The sequence below is a fragment of the Labrus bergylta genome, chromosome 18 (genome assembly GCF_963930695.1).
Source record: "Labrus bergylta chromosome 18, fLabBer1.1, whole genome shotgun sequence".
Classification (NCBI taxonomy): Eukaryota; Metazoa; Chordata; class Actinopteri; order Labriformes; family Labridae; genus Labrus; species Labrus bergylta.
This window is the reverse complement of record NC_089212.1, coordinates 11,457,694-11,474,825: the sequence shown is the minus strand read 5'-3', so window position 1 is coordinate 11,474,825 and position 17,132 is coordinate 11,457,694. Positions and strand designations below refer to the sequence as shown.

At 39.7% G+C, this 17,132-nt stretch overlaps 1 protein-coding gene across 2 annotated transcripts; it reads right to left on the bottom strand.

Annotated features, from left to right (window-relative positions):
• Positions 1–338: 338 nt before the first annotated feature.
• LOC109981306 (sodium-dependent lysophosphatidylcholine symporter 1-B) lies at positions 339–15,254 on the bottom strand. Of its 2 annotated transcripts, none has more exons than XM_029276630.2 (14): positions 15,163–15,254; positions 12,377–12,505; positions 11,663–11,787; positions 7,418–7,541; positions 7,247–7,325; positions 7,008–7,159; positions 6,797–6,887; positions 4,994–5,112; positions 4,329–4,412; positions 3,223–3,306; positions 3,010–3,122; positions 2,766–2,909; positions 2,328–2,504; positions 339–2,101 (listed from the first exon to the last, which is right to left on the bottom strand). In XM_029276630.2, exons 1-14 carry the CDS (start codon positions 15,217–15,219, stop codon positions 2,047–2,049), a joined length of 1,533 nt encoding a protein of 510 aa, XP_029132463.1. In that variant the 5' UTR covers positions 15,220–15,254; the 3' UTR covers positions 339–2,046. The 2 variants fall into 2 exon arrangements, with proteins under 2 accessions (XP_029132463.1, XP_020485691.1); XM_020630035.3 differs by lacking the exon at positions 15,163–15,254 and adding an exon at positions 13,877–14,163.
• Positions 15,255–17,132: the final 1,878 nt, after the last annotated feature.

Sequence of the window (17,132 nt, the reverse complement as noted above, 5' to 3'; positions counted from 1 at the left end):
CACACAGCGGCAGTGTATGTTTGTATTCTTTTCATTTTCACGATATTCCTTTTCACACTAATTTGGTTGAGGGGTCAGCGGTCAGGTCAAACCAGGGGCCAGTTGGTGCAGTGGAAACACCTGGCCTTTATGTAGTTAATGTTTGATTTTGTTCGACTTTATTAAAATGTTTTCTTCTTTATTGGGATGATCATGACTTCTGATATATCAATGTTGATATCTTCTGCCATGAGAAATGTGCACCTACTTACTATCTGAATTTAATTTGGCAAGTAAACTCATCAAGAGGTGCCTACATGTGGGGAGGAATATTGGGTATTGCAATGACATCACACAGGTTGTATCTGTTTTGACAAACTTTATTTACAAACTTAAAATTACAAATGTACAACACATGAGTTTCTCTTAACTGATTTTTAAACTGTACTGCTTATGAAGGGCCAACTTAGAAAATAATCATATTTACATATTATACACATAGCAGCATATAAACACTAGGAGCGTGTGCAATGTGCATCATTCAGACCAGTAAGTGCAACTTCAACAGCCCTCAGAATATATTACGTTTTTTCATAACTTAACCGTAAGGATATACGATCAAACCTTCAAGTGAGGACAAATGTATCCAGCGTACTTTACACCAGAATCAACTTTGTTTGGCATGCTGATTCTGAGAGTCATGAAGGCAGCTGGTTTTTCACATCGCAGCAGATTATCATATCTCCTTTTCTTAGGCTGTTTAATCAACAACCAGCCACCGTCACTGCATTATTATATACATGTGCTTTTATCAGAAACATATCATCCCTTAAATAGTTTATTTAAATAAATAGTTAAATAAAGCATTTTTCTTCCCTTGGGAAGTGAGAATGTGCTCGGTGAAGAGACCTCATACTGAATTTGATTTTGAAAGCACATTCAGAAATGTCTTTAAACATCATAGAGAGTGACTGAAATACTCAAGCACACAAAAGTGTGATTGGAAACCTGTCTCTGTGGCAAAAATAAAAATAACCCAGAAAATCTGAGAGAATCTTGACGCAACTATTTACAAACGATATGTTTGTGTAACTCAGCCTACATACAGTACATCGTACAACCTTCAGAAGATTCAAGTTAACTTCAAGTTATTTCCTTCATAAAATGATCTTCAGGAAAAATCACACCAAAGGAAGAGTAGAAATTGTAGCACAGCCCTATACAGCTTCAATTTTAGTGCTGGTATGCCCTATATAATCAAGGGCTGACATTTTTCAGCATGTAAACATCAGAGGTAACGCCACACTGCAGTTTGCACAAGTGAAGGTCTGATCTCATAAACTGGCCTTCTTAAACAATACCACAAATCACAATCTGTGCCCCAATTCTAGCAAAGTGTTCAGTTTAGTGCATTCACACTACAAGTAATGTATGAGTACTAGTGTCCCACAATGCAAAGCACAAAAACAATAACGGAGGCACTAGCAACCAGTCAAGTAAATATTATACTAGACGGCTACATGAACATCTCTGTAAACAATACACCTTTGAAAAAAATCCTTCAACATAAGAATGACCACCCCCCTATGAGTCTTAGTTGTACACTTAGGACGAGGTGTTGAACACAAACCTGCCTTATCCTCATCTGAATGAGAAAGTGATCAGGTTAAACTGACTAGTCTAGTGGTTAGACCCATTTCGGTTAAAATAAGAACCGATCCAAGTGCTGTGCTTTATTTAAAACCTGTTTAAATGTAGAAGAACAGACGCCTGCCTTTCATTTTGGCTTTTTTTAAGTTTTTGTAGATGCAGTTAAATTGGGACACAGCTGAGGTAAAGGCCAAAAGAAAATACTGAATCACACACGTAGTGACACTGGTAGGCCACTAGAGGGCAATGTAAACCTGTGTGATCCGATGCAGGAATCCAGTCTACGCTGGTGCAGTTGGAGCAGCGGTGCTGGTCTGTGCTCCCTCTTCTGTTAGTCCAGATACTTGGTGGTGGTTTGTCCCTCAACAGTCTGTGCAAACACATGAAGCATCTAGGGCAGTTGACTCGTGCTCCCTGCTAAACGTTGCTTCCCAGGGCTAAAGTTTCAGACTCTGAATCCGCTTCCAAGTCCCTGTGAGAGGATGGGAGAAGAGCCAGGAGTCAGACACAAAGGACTTGGCTTGCCCAGATAGGGTTAAAAAAAAAGTGTGCCAACACTGGGGCAAAACAGTTTTTTAAGGTTTCATCTGAATTTACCTCAGGTGTAGAAAAGGAAACTGAATTAACACCAAAGTGTTTTCATTCTTGGACAAAAAAAAAGTGGCTACATGAAGAGCTTTTCTGTACATTTTACTTACAGCATTTCCTGCAGTAGTTTTTGGTTGCCCTGCCTTCTCTCCTCATCGATCGGGTATGTTTTAAGTATCAACAGTCCCAGGATAATAAGAACCACAGGCACCGGAGAGACCAGCACCTTCAGGGTTAAACTGACCGCCTCAGGTTGTGTGCAGCTCCCGGTCACATAGCCTGCAAATCTGTGAAAAAATGCAGAGAAAGAGGGAGAAAAGTTGAGCTGATGAGTGCACAGTTAGAGGAACAACATGTGAGTGTAGACCACCTGACTGTTACACTGATGAGTGGTAATGTGGAGCTTATCTCGGATAGTGTTAAAGATTAAGGGCGTGCAGACATAAACTTGATCTGCAAAGCTTTTTAGGATTGCATTTTAGAGTCATAGAAGAACAATTTATGAAAAAGTGGCTCAAGATATTTCAACAATGGATTTGTCAACTTACTTTAAGCTGAGTGTAGATACACCCAGAGATACTCCTGAGGCAAACTTGATGAAGAACACATAGAAAGAGTAGAAGAGGGCTTCATGGCCATGGATGTCTGGGTTTTTAACCTTGAAGTCGTCTACTACATCAGGAAGCATTGACCTGAGAGTGCAGAAAACAACGTTTAGACAGCTCAAGACACAGAGGACAATAATCCACTTCTGCACCCAGATCCTGGGATGAGATCTGCAGATGAACTCACCAAGGCAGCAGGAAAGCTGCAGCTACGCTCACACCTGCCGCCACTGAGACAAGGTAGGAGATGATCAGATTGCTCTTGATGCAAACGATTACGATCATGAAGGGTATAGCCCACTGTAATAAGAGATAGAAGAATGTTAGCAATATATTGACAGTACATCTTCCATGAATAAAGGCCTCTGATGTATCAAATTTAAAAAATATATATATTTACCGAGATGCCCCAGTAACTTGCCATCTTCTTACCAAACCGGGTCAAAAACCACTGCCACCACGGGATGGTTAGAGCCCCTGATAGCTGTAAAAAAATAAATTGAAAAAAGAGTCAAAGAATTATTATTATTAGTATTGCTTTTTTTAAATTGATGATTGATTTCTTCATCACTCTCTTCATTGTCACAGTTTAGAGCACCCTTAATCCAAATTTGATCACCTTAAAAAGTTTGTTAAAGGTGATCTAATCCACTGTTGTCCTGAGAAACCCACACAGAAAAAAGATGGAAAAGCTGATCTTGGATAGCAAAAAAAAATACCCATTGTGATCTAGATTACATTTTCAGAAAAACGTATCTGATATTTCAAAATGAAAAATATCTGAAATCAATCAATATTTTAACCAATCATCATTATAATGGTGGAAAATGTGGGATCAGGAAATGATAAAGTGATCTCAAGAGGAGGAGGTCAGAGGACACTTGCACAATATGCTTTGTGTGGTCTTGACTTAACTCAGCAAGGGGGGGCAGGTGACCTTCAACCTCAAGGCCAAACTTGGTCAACTGGTGTAAAATGACCACACAAGAACAATCATTAACTTCATATCCAAACATGGGAAAATAAAGTAGATTTTTTTCCCCCCCCTTTCTCCGCCTCGTCTCCCACCTCTTCAAATATGATCAAATGTTTCCACTCCTAATCAGTGGGAGGCATTGGAGCAGAGAGGAGGATGAAACAGAGGGTGCAACCAATGGTGGCAGTTCCCATGGTGGCAGTGAAAGATCGCCAGGGCAACAAAAGCTCCACTGTGTGCCTGTCTGTTCCTTGATCCCCTGCTAACCCGACTGAGTGTGTGACATGGAGGCAGGTTCCCAGGAGCCCACACAACATCTCCCCTCACGCTGAAAATCTGCCCTTTCAGCCCCTGGACCATGTGCTCCTTCACGTGAGGAAAGACATCGGAGCACGGACAGAAAACATCACAAACTCAGGGAGTTTACACCGTGACACATGGATGTGTCACAACAGGGCTCCTGCTGTCTTCTCAATCTCATACTGACACCAGGGCTAAATAATCATTCAGCAGGACATAGAAACACTCACCATGATGACCAGGAGAATATTCTGGTAGTGACTCCGATGGCCGAGAGCATAGGTGATGAAAAGGGCAAAGTTTCCCTCCAGCAGCTGTAGAAGACAAATGTCCAAGAGTCATTTTTATGCAACCTCCAGCTAAAATGAAAGGTTTGTCATTTTGGGAAATAGATTTTATTTTATCTGGCAACATAATACAGCATTTCATATTCGTCATTTTATCTTTTTATATGTATTTATTAGAGTAAAATCTACTCCCATGCAACCCTTAACACACCTGTTAGTTTTGACATTCAGCACATTTATTTTATTTTGATGGTACTACTCGCCATTCTGTGGGAAACACTGGTTTCCTTCATTTTTCTTACATGCTTTAAGCTTTGTTGAATACATAAAAGATGTGCTTGAACAATAGGTAACTTCAACCTTCGCAGAGAGCTAGGCTAGCTGTTTCCCTCTATTTCTTGTCTTTATGCTAAGCTAACTGACCCTAGGCTGTTACTTTGTGACAAAAAAAAGGTAAAACGTCTTTTCTTTTAACTCTGTTTAAAAAAAAATAACAATGGTAAGTTATTTTTCCAAATAGTACAGTATCACTTTAGTCATGGCCTTATCATATCAATAGAAATGAGACGTGTATCTAATAAGGGGAAGGTAATGAAACACAGCATTACCATGAAGGCCAGAGAGGTGAAGAGGAAGCCGATGACCAGTTTGATGTACGGGCCGTAGCTAATCACCATCCATAGGCCCTGACTGAAGCTGAGGGGCTCAGTTTTTTTCCTCCTGCTTTCTATAATCCAACACAGAGGAGAAGAGAACAAATATGAGACAGCTGGAAATCTGTCATGAATATCATGCAATGTCATTATTAGAAAGAATAAAGTTTCATCTCCTTAGTCTGTGTACCTTTAAGCTTAATTTAGCATCTGTAACCTCCACGTTTTGAAATATTTTTATGGAAAGGCCAAATTATTCCCAAGGACTGTTAAAAATTGATACAGACTTTAAATCAGAGGTAAATTGAATTAAGTCTCCGTCTTAAACTGTGACTTCGACTGACTGAAGCTCTCTTAAACTTTTATTCTCAAGCCTTCCATAAGTTATCTATATTTTTTTAAATACAATAAAATAAACAACAATGATCTCCATGATTTGTTTACTAACAAATAACAGGATCTGAGATACCATCTGTGTGTGTGTGTGTGTGTGTGTGTGTGTGTGTGTGTGTGTGTGTGTGTGTGTGTGTGTGTGTGTGTGTGTGTGTGTGTGTGTGTGTGTGTGTGTGTGTGTGTGTGTGTGTGTGTGTGTGTGTGTGTGTCTCTCAAAGTGAAGGAGCCTAGTTAATCTTCAGTAATTGGATTAGATTTTGGCTTTCTGATTAGATGAAATGGGTTTAATCAAATCAAATGATTCTGAAATCAGATCACATCATTTAACCAAGCTTAGTTTTTACTTCAATTAAACCCTCCAGAATATGTTGTTCAAAACTTTTGGGTTGCTTTAGAAACATTTTGACCCAAAAAAGATTGGATTATTCTGACCTCAGAAATGAATTTAGGGATTATTTCAGCCACAAAATGTGATACAACTTTAAATTGTTAAAAAATAAAACATTAACACATCAGATACTGCATACATTCTTAAATGTTGTTAAACCATTCCAGCGACACAGCAGATGAATAATTATATGAGTACCAGGTTGATAATGTAAAAGACATAAAGGTTTACTTTGCCATTACATAGCTGTCAATAATAAAACACAAACATTTAATTCTGACCTTCATTTTATCACTATTAGGTTGAAAAAGTCTTTTTTGACAGTAGCACTGCTTATTGCACTTCAGAGGTCTTCATCAGTCTGTCTGGACCCTCCTGGGCAGACTGGACCTGTGCCCCGACACAGGACCTGTTAAGGTCTGTCACACTATGATCAGTTGGTTCTGTGTTTGGTCCTGTTTTATAACTGTGTGGTCTGGTTGTCATATTAGAATTAAATTAAATAAAAATGTTTGAATGTTTGCAATTCAGTTTTATGTTCATAGATTTTCTGTCACTTTAAATTAAATCCCTTGAAGTGACCCCATTTCAGTTCTAGCTCTCACATAGAAAGTAGTCCACAGTGAATAGTTCCATTTAGAGCACTGCTAATCCAGATTAGGTTATCTTGAAATATGTTTATCTGGATAGGGTCATCCATTGAATGTTGTTCAAAAAATGGGTACAAAATTAAGATGGATTAGCTGATCCTGTCTGATTGTCAGGAAAATCTGATTTGCTGCACGAGATTTGAAGACACAAACACAGAAAGGCTTAAACAAAGTTAAGTCCTGAGTCACTGATTGAATATGTAGAGTCTACAGTCAGAAAGTACTGTAAATTATATGTCTCAGCCTCACAGCTCTGCTTCTAATATTATAAAATGTCCACCTTCACATGGATGAATGAAGACCTCTTATTGTTTCATGGATTCATACCTTTCTGCTCTTTCACACCGAAAAACATAACCGCTGCACAAAGGACGTAGATGATGCAGATGACCCCTGAAGCTATCAGGTAAGATTGTTTCTGAGGACAAAAAAAAGACAGAATTGGCTTTGAGTCACACAGATAAATAAACGCTACTTTTAGTCCATAGATAAAAATATCATCATTCAGATTCAGACAACTCTTTTTTTATGGACTCACTGTCTCATCCAGTGTTGCTTTTGATAAGTAGATATCTGTGAAGTTATTGCTGCCTGAAGTATCAGGCTCATTGGGACAATTTGAGGAGCCTCCAACTATCTGGCCCTGGATTGCGGTGCCCAGAACTGTGCCGAGCACCTCCACCATCATACCTGACAGAAACACAGAAATGTAATGTTAGCGCACAGACCACAACCCAGCAGGTGAAAACATTTGATCAAAATGCAAACGTAACGTACGATAAGCAGTGGCAGAGTCCCGCTCTTTCTGGTCTTTGGTGATGAACATGGTGAGGGCTGAATATGGCACATGGAAGCACTGTGAACGTTCACAAAAACACAGTTAGGCCGTTGTTCAAATTGGGTCAAGAAGAAATGAAGTACTGGGAAGTGTCCATGTGTGATACTAACCGTCTGCATTGACTGGAAGAGGCAGTAAAAGACCAGGTACCAGATAACCTTCCCTTGCTCAAAAGGAGGCACATACCAGATCAGGAAGTAAGTCAGCACTGCAAACGGAGTAGAGAAAATGATCCTGGGAAGAAAAATAAGGTTGGAGGATTGTTAGTAGGAAGTATAGTGAAGGAACCCTTAAAGAGATAACAAATACTCATGTTTTCAACAAGCAAATTAAATAAAACTATATCTTCTGGTTTCAGTCGCTGTTGTATGGTCTCTTTAACATTTAGTGATTTTTGCCTTGAAGTTCCAACCCTGCTATTTACCCACTGCTAAAGTTTGTGTGTATTGAATTCTGCCAACTGTTACTGTAGTTTAACCCTTTTTTCTACTCTTTCCCTGCCTCTTTGTGTATAATCCCTCTAATCCTGCCTTGTTAGAGCTTTTTGTGGAGAAAGGGCTCAGTCTGGGCTGAGGGAGGAGACAAGGGTGGACCCAACGGTGTGGCCCCACTGGTGCACCTCACTCTCACTCCACTCAGTCTCAACAGTATTCCCTAAGCTCTGTGTGCCCTCCAGCTGACCCTGGACAAAGAAGCTGGTCAACTTCAGTAACTTTGAAAACAGACAAAAATTCTGGATAAAGCTCCTGATAAGCACGAGGAAACCATTCTGTTTTATGTTTACACAAACTTCTAACTGGTGCAAACACATTTTTGACACTGCCCATGTCTCCCATTTGTATCAAAGCAGGAAATTGAAAGTTTGAGGTGATGATCAGATTGATTGTAATCTTAGTTTACAATTTAAATGTATTCATGTTCTACGTAATTCAAAATATTCTCTGGTTTCAGCTCAATGCTGTTTCTGTGATAGTTAACCAAAGTGGTGAAATGTAGAAATCATTTTAAACAGATTTTTTTTTTCCTTTTTTCAGACAAGTACCGGTAATAGATCATAGAGTTAATGAAGCTGTTACCTTAAAGAAGATTCACTTCAAAATGCATGCAGCAGATAGTTGAAGCTTTACAGTTAGAGGCTTCACTCTTGGGAGAATATTGTAAATGCAGTTTGCCTATAAGATGAGGTGATGCTGGTTTTGTGTCTAGGTGATGTGAGTCAGGGCCTACGCTACAGTCCCCCTTGCTGACATCATCAACCTGGAGGTATATGTGGTTGGCTGTAGCTGTGAGATGTGATGAGTCTCTAAACGGTCTGCTGACTGGTGGCTGCTGAGCATGAAATGCCACGCTACCACCAACATCATCTTCTCAAACATTGCAGAGTAAACAGCAAAATTTTCAACTTTCTTTTTTTGCTTGTAATCTTAGATAATTAGCTTTCATGCAAACTCTCCCTCAGAGCCATATCAGCAAACACAGAGCGATGTTCCTTTATTAAACGTGACACATCATGTTCACTCACATGCGGTCATGTGAACCCCCCCCCCCCCCTCGCTCCCGGCCTTCTGTGATACATGTGGGAAATAAGAAAGATGGCCCCTCCTGATCTAAATCTAATGTCTGACTGAATTGGGTTAATGAGAGTTAATTTATCTGGAATTAGAGAAGAGGCTACGATTGTACCGCACATCATCACAGCTGATTGAACACACAGTTTCGGATTCCTCACATGTCACATTTGTCGTTAAGACACAGGAAATGACCTTCAGAAAAATACAATAAATCCATTTATACGCAAGAAGACTGAATGTGCAGATATGGCATTGTGTTCCCTGGTATTCTGTTACAATTTCTTGATGTAACTGTGAGGAACGGTGAGGACATAAAGACATGGTGTTCATTTCTAACAGCTGGTTGTTTCACTTCAATTGGATAAGATTTGCAAGCCTGAGAGATCATGTACATGTTAGCATTTTTTTAACAATGACCTCTATTATTTCAATGGAGCATGCCTCTTAACCCAAGGTAACCTAGGAACTCAAACACACATGGACACACCCCCATTGGTCTGAGGCTCATGGTGTGTTGTGGGTTGGACCAATCGCAGTAGAAGCCGGTAGACCACCCCCTCCCCTTCAACTCATGCTCACAGCCTGCATTTCTGACTCAAACACCCACGATGCTCAAGATATCATCGTGACTTCACGTGGGAAATAAGCCTGTTAAATATTTAGATCTGTTCGCAGAGCAAATTATATCACAGCCTCAGGCAGCTAAAAAAACACTTCAGTACCAGATACAGATTTACAACAGCCACATTTCACACTTCCCTCCTCAATACACACACACACACACACACACACACACACACACACACACACACACACACACACACACACACACACACACACACACACACACACACACACACACACACACACACACACACACACACACACACACACACACACACACACACACACACACACACACACACACACACACACACACACACACACACACACACACACGAATTTGAAGGTCATATATCTTATATATATCTATATCTATATATATATCTATTGCTGACTCCACGAGATAAACTGTCAGCTCCACATGGCGTTACTATCTTGGTGTGTAAATTTGGTTGCAGAAGTTTTAAGCAGATCATTTGAATTTTTCAACCTGCACCATTTCATGTTGAGCCTTTCATTCTTTTTTATACATTTTACCTTATTTTGACAGGAGGAAACCCCAACCAGAGGTGGACAGCTGGTAACCATTATATCACAAGGTTTACCAAAACAAGTGTTTATACTGTGGACTGTGAGAAGAGATTGGGTTGCTTTGTTAATATAAGTTATATATTTGTTTTTATATTTTTGGATATTGAATCCTTGAGGAAAAAATCTAATCAATTAACAAAAACAGCTTCATGAAAATTCATATATTTTTGCCTTAATGTGACTCAAATACTTAAAATGTAAGTATTTTTTTTCACCAGATTAACTAAAAGCAGACATTTCCATCAGGTTATTTCATGTTTTATTTATTTTACTAATTTTAGAAATCAACAGATAAAAAGTAAATTATTGATACACTAGTGGTGATTTGATTTATGGTGGATATAAAAACACAGAAATTCTGTTATAAAATCTGTATGAGCAAGTGAATATTTTTACAGTTCTATAGTTTTTATTACATGACCGCTTAAAGTGATTCACTATTAGGGTTTGGACGAGCTTTTGGTCCACCTTTTTAGCCTTGTTTAATGTGCTGGTGACTTTTGGATTTTTTTTAATCAAATATCGGACTATCATTATCCTTTTCCATGGTTTAAAATACCGATTTTCTGTTGGTGATGATATCTATTGTGATATACAAGCTTGCCAGGATTGTTTTTGTCACCTGCAGAGAAGACAGCAGACTATAGTGGTTAGAGGACCTTATATTTGAAGGTATCGAGATACAAAATCTCTTTAACAGGGGAGTCCTGGCCAAGACAGTGGCATAAAAAAAGTTTCACACACAGAACAAGAAATTAGGAAATAAAATTGATCAAGAAATGAGGGTCATTTGAATTGACAATAAGACATGTGCATGTGTCCTGGTTTGACAGGCTTCAAAGCTAACAAAATGCACCAGTTTAAGTTGACCCTGTTGCTCATATTAAGATGAGGATGTGGAACGATGCATCTACCGATATTACAACGAAGGTTACAGCTAATGAAAGTTTTAACAGTCAGTAGAGAACATACATATTCTTATGAATTACAATTAATAACTCTCATTTCATTACTTTCAAGATTCATGCTTTCACCCACATAAGGTCACCTCTGGCTCCATAAAACATAATGGGAACAACCATGGCCAATGGGTCAAGTCACGGTAAATATATTCAGTCTTACACACAATCCATGCAGGAAACACAGCAGAGCACCAACAAATGCAAGGCAAAAGAAGGGCTATTCAGCTACAAGCTTATAAGCTTTACCAGCTGTTGCACTAAATGCCAACTCAAGTTACTTCACTAAAAGTTAAAACAGCTGAAAAACTCCAGCATCTGCATCTAGGAAGATGTCTCTATGTTAAGGTTGTGTCAGAGGGATTTCTGTTGCACACATGCATATTCAGACAGATTATGTTCTTCTACTTTTACCACTTGTACTTCCTCAGTAGCCACATCAGCCCTGTTGTCATGGTCACTGCCAAAGCCGCAAGTAGCAAGAAAGCCAAACTGGTTTCTGTCAGTAATTTTTTTTGGTTACAATTTCCTTATTATCACAGATTTTCCCTATCTTTGCTTTTTATTCCTGTACTGAGGCAATGTGCCGCTGAGAGATTCAGACACCTACCAGGGCATCATGCGGCCGATGCCGGTCCATCTACTTCTGCTCACTAGGAAACCCACTGTGGGGTCTGTGATAGCGTCCCAGGCTCGGCCCACAAACAAGATGATGGAGGCATTGGAGGGATCCAGCTGAAGGGAGAAAAAGTGGAAAAAGAGTGAGGCGTGAAACTGAAACAAAGAGGACGCCAAACACTACCTCATATTGCAGTGCTAGTGAATGATTTAAAAAAAAGGCATGACACCAATGAGGTTATAGAGACATTTTTGAGAACTCAACAGCAGTGAAATGCACAACTGTCTCATTTGTTTAAGAACAACATGCCATTCAGAGCCAATCTGATGATCTAATTTCTTGAGCTGTAAGGCATTTTCTGAAATTCCCACTGCGTACAGTGGAAGAGTCTGATTTTTTAATTGAGTAACAAAGCAAAACAGCAGGGGTTCAAGTTAATGCGCTTGACCGACTACAGCTGGATGGAGAGTATTAAAGTGATCCGAGGCTGAGGAAAGCAAACACAAAGTCTGGCCTTTGCGCTAATCCGTTTTTTAAACTATGTAGGATTAGGGAAATTAGTGAGTATTTTACAGAATTAACAAATGGGTGGAATGAATAGAAGGATATTTCCTTTATTCAGCAATGTAAAACTAAGTTTTCTGAATAAGTCAATGATACCAGTATGATTTGATACTTAAAATTGTGTTGACCAATTTAAGTCACCTGAGCAACATCTAGCAGGTAGATCTGGAGGAAGAAGCCCAGAGCACTGCCTGTGATCTGGTAGGGAGCCCCGCCAATGGCATAGCACAGCTTGTTCCACACAGACAGACGATTTCTCAGGTCCTGTGGCTGGGAGACAAGAAGAGGGGATGACAGAGGAGACATTTAAAGTGAGTCAGTGAGTTTGTGCTTATTACAATAGACACTTTAATGCTCATAATCCAGCAGGAACTGTGATTAAATGTTACATGATGCAGGCAGTGGTGAGCTACATGATCATAATGCACACTGCTCTCTTCTGTAGACTGTTCAATACCTATTTTCCGCCTTAACCCTCATCTGTGGAAAAACTCCTGGCAACAACTTTACTGTATTCAACAACCTGCTACCGCAAAGACCTGAGATTGGCTAACGTCCCTCACCCCACAGCTCAGAATGTCAGATTAGAGGCAAATCCACAGCAATGATGTGGTGTGTAAAACTAGGAGGTTATAATAGGTCACACATCGCAAATGCTCCAGCGCTGCTATTGGCTCTAGAAATAGGATGTTGGTGGTAGCGTGGCATTTCATGCTCAGCAGCCACCAGTCAGCAGACCGTTTAGAGACTCATCACATCTCACAAGCTACAGCCAACCACATATACCTCCAGGTTGATGATGTCAGCAAGGGGGACTGTAGCGTAGGCCCTGACTCACATCACCTAGACACAAAACCAGCATCACCTCATCTTAATAGGCAAACTGCATTTGCCCCTACAAGCTTAGATTATTCGTCCTTTAACCATTCTGACGATGAGATGAAATGTCCTGTGATCTGCCATGGATGTAAGCTTGATAACAGAGCAGCCTTGATATGTGTGGAAGATATTATATGCAGGCTCTATAGAGGCAAATCTGTCACACATAAAAAGCCAACACTTTAAGGTAATTATTTGAAGACCAATTTGAGCCATTGAATGCCTCAACACAAGCTAAAGGCATTTGCTTAAGCACTACAAGCTGTTAGTTGAAATGCATTTTAACATTAACAATGCCATAGTTAAATATAAATGCAATGTAGACACTGAAACCAAAGATGATTCATGCTTCATGCTTCATGCTTCATGCAGCGCTGGAGCAGTAGTCTAACACCACGTCACGCCTCTGCTTTACATCTGTCGTTACCGAGGCTGCTTTTATTTGACAGGACTGTACAGTTTAAACAAAATGTCTTGGAGTTTCAGGCCTTATCACGAGGCGGTCCCTTTAAAACCGGTATGTCTGCCTCACTAGCAGCTGCTCGAGGACAGATGGACAAGTGAAATTTAAATATCAAGTCAGGGGTGGGGGGCGTTTGAAATGTGTAGAGGAAGTAACGAACACATTGTATCTAACGTCAATTAAGGCGCCTTTTACGCCCCGCTATCAGCAAACAGGGGGAACACAGAAACGCACTTCATTAATTAAAACACTTCATCCCCTCTCAAAAAATAATTAAAAAAATATATACAGCCACTCACCTTTGCCGTCTTGACTTCTGTATTTATAGGTTTGACTAGTAAAGTGGCTGCGTACTGCTCGGCGCCCTCTCCTCGTGCCATTGTGCTTTTCAAGGTGATTTGGAAATTATTTTCTTTTTTGTTGTTATCGCAATATTTGCGTCCGAAAGAAAGAAAACCCGCCTCACAGCATTTCAAAACGACCCTCTCTCTCTCTCACACACACACAACGCGCTGACCGTAAGGCTCCTATGCTCTTTCCTCTCGAGCGGCTCATTCATTGGAAACCTCACACGTCACACTATGACGTACACACATGGCATGTTCTTTTGCTCCAGTCCTGCGGCTTCAGTTCAGGTAGCAGAGGAAATCATGTGTCCTTAACTAACACTGTAGGCTACGTATTGACCATAGACTGTAGCTAAAAATAATAGTTTTAGTCTGTATTGACCTTGGTATAGCAACAAAGTGTGAATATCAGTGTACATATCACGTTAAGGGTATGAATTGCAGACTATCAAATAGTGATAAAATTGCTTACGTTTACACGATAGGCTATCAAGGGGTCCTGCTTTTTCACAGTAGGCTATACAACTAAAAATAGCCTTTTTCCAAAATAAAACATCAGCCATCAGTTAAAGAAAAATTCTTACATCCTCGGGAAAAAAAGCAGTAATGACAACAACCAGACCGTTCTGCTTTTCTATTTCTGTACATGTTGCATAGTCTATGGGAGGCTACAGAGGACGGGAAAACATTAGCCTAGTTATAAAAATATCTGAATTGTGTTAGGCTATATCATTTGGGAGTGGCTCATATTCCAAATAACAATACAACAACAGAAAAGAGGAAAAAAAAAAAGACAGTAGCCTACAATTAGCCCTCCAACAGTAACAGTAACAGGCTATAAATGGCTATAATGTTTTTGTATAAGGATGTTATGAGAGGTGGTAAGCCTAATTTTGCAATTCAAGAGTACAAGTGTTTTTTTTCTTGTAATTTAAGGGAGTTACTTTTGTTCTTGCCTCCCTGTTTAAGTTAACACATGACACTTGTTTAGTAAGACTTTGAGCCAAAGTTGACTTCAGTGTTTGCTGGCCTTTCACACAACACACCGACAATGTTCAAATATTTCCAAACAAGAAAAAAAATCTATGACTATGAAAGAGAGTAAAAGTAGGCCACCTATGCCACAAAATTAGCTTTATAATTTATAACAGGTTGAGAACTTACTCAGGGAGCTCTCTGCGTCTTTGGTGTCCTTATTTGCCATTAAATCAATGCAGGGTGAACTCCAAACAGCTTACCTTGGTGTCTAAGCTTGTTGAAGGTTCTGTGTGTAATGGGGGAATAGAAGTCATCATCGAAAGTGTACGGAACAGAAGATGACAAAGTCCTCTTCTGAAAAAATTCAGTCAGAGTTGACCTTTATATCCTCTGACATCTGCTATGAGAACACATTTCATTTGAAGGCTTTCACTTTCACTTTTCACATCTGCATTCCTTGACAATTTGTAACCTGTATTATTTCTACATTATAATTAGTGGAAATACCTGTAAGAGCTTGTTTTTCCTGTTCAATTATCAGTAGTCAATGCAAGTAGGTGAATTGGGAATCCAATCTGTGAGTGGCACAATTCTTTTACACTCCCTTGAAGAAAGTGGCCTATTAAATTTGATGTCTATTTTTTACTTCTGTCATTCAATAGCCCTGCTGAACTGGTACATTGCACAAACTTGATGCTGCAACAACCTTTTCTTTAAAACCTGGTAAAAAATCAGGAGGTTTGACTACGTCAGTGTATTTGTGAGTGTTAATGAATCAGAAAGTGATTCAAAACAAGATGATGAAAAGCTCCCAAAATATTCTACCAAGTAGTGATCTCCAAAGTCAAGGTTGAGCCCCCCCTGGTGGTCCTTAAAGATACAGCAGTTTCTATTTATCATCGTTAAAGTGCAAATTGCATTTATTGTTTAGCACAGCATTGCCCTGGGCCTACTTCACATACTGTTATTTTCTTCATACAATAAAAACATATTGGTAAAAAATTTGCCCCAAGTTTTGATCAGAGTTATATAGAGCGATATTTTTAGATTTTAAACATTGGACACCGAGACTGTGTGTCTGGCTATTTTTTATTACACTTAATAATATAATTATGTTTCTCTCCTCATTTTATGAAGACCCAGCTACAGAGAAACAAAGCCCCCTTCTTGACTGGTTGGTTGTAAAGAGAACTATAAAATGGTTTTATGAGAGCTTACATTAACAGAAAAAATCCTAATCCTGCAGGTTTGTTTTCAACAATGGTTGAATCATTTGGCAGATACTTTAACTTTAACTCAAATTTGGATGGAAATTAGCTTTCATTCTGACTGAACCCCAGTCTGCTCCAAGTCACAGCAGTCTGCTCTTTGTTTTTCCAGTAACAGTCACATTTCTCATCAGTATTCACTTTTTCCAAAAAAACTTCTTTTTTTTTTGGTGGCAAAATGAGGCTCGGCACAAAAGTTCAGCTCAGCTGGACCCAAACCCAACTGTCATTGGGCGAGCAGCGAGGTACAACCTGGACAGATCTGCAGTCAAGATCAACAGTGTTTTCTTTTACAACTGATTCTGCCAAGCCTGTTCCCTTGGCTGTGTTTTCTGTTGGCTGACAGAGATAAAAAAAACATGCATACTCATACTCACAACCATGGGAAAGTCAACAATTCACTTAAACAGAATGTCCTTGGATCATAGGAGGAAGCCAGAGTTATTGGAGAGAACCCATGCACAAGGAGAACATTTAAACTCCACACAGAAAGGCCCCTGTTTGGGATTTGAAACCTGGAACCTATAGTGGCTGGTTACAACCTACCAGCTAACAGCTGCAGCCCAGAATCCAAAATGCACACATGAAAATCACAACATCTGATACAAATTAAAGGATCATCTTACCCAAAACTACACCAGTAGTCACTCTTTGTCACTCATTACACTAACGGTACCATCACTCCCCTTAGCCTCTCCCCCCATACTAGCTTCGTATCACTGGCAGCTGACCTTTGACCCCAAAACCCCTACTACAGCCCCTTACCCAACAACATAAACATTACACAAACCCTCACCTTTCACACCCCAACATTAATACTCACATCAACATCTCACATTTATAGATGAAAGCTCTCTCTCTCTCTCTCACTCACACACACACACACACACACACACACACACACACACACACATACACACACACGCACCTTACTCTCTTTTCCCTCTCAAGCCCACCATACA

Excerpts from the sequence above, each read along its gene's own strand:
- LOC109981306 (XM_020630035.3), bottom strand. The coding sequence starts at position 13,957 with ATGGCACGAGGAGAGGGCGCCGAGCAGTACGCAGCCACTTTACTAGTC. Across the intron at positions 7,326-7,417 it reads TCTTCCAGTCAATGCAGACG|TGCTTCCATGTGCCATATTC; the intron begins GTTAGTATCACA and ends GAACGTTCACAG. Across the intron at positions 6,888-7,007 it reads AAGCAACACTGGATGAGACA|AAACAATCTTACCTGATAGC; the intron begins GTGAGTCCATAA and ends TTTTGTCCTCAG.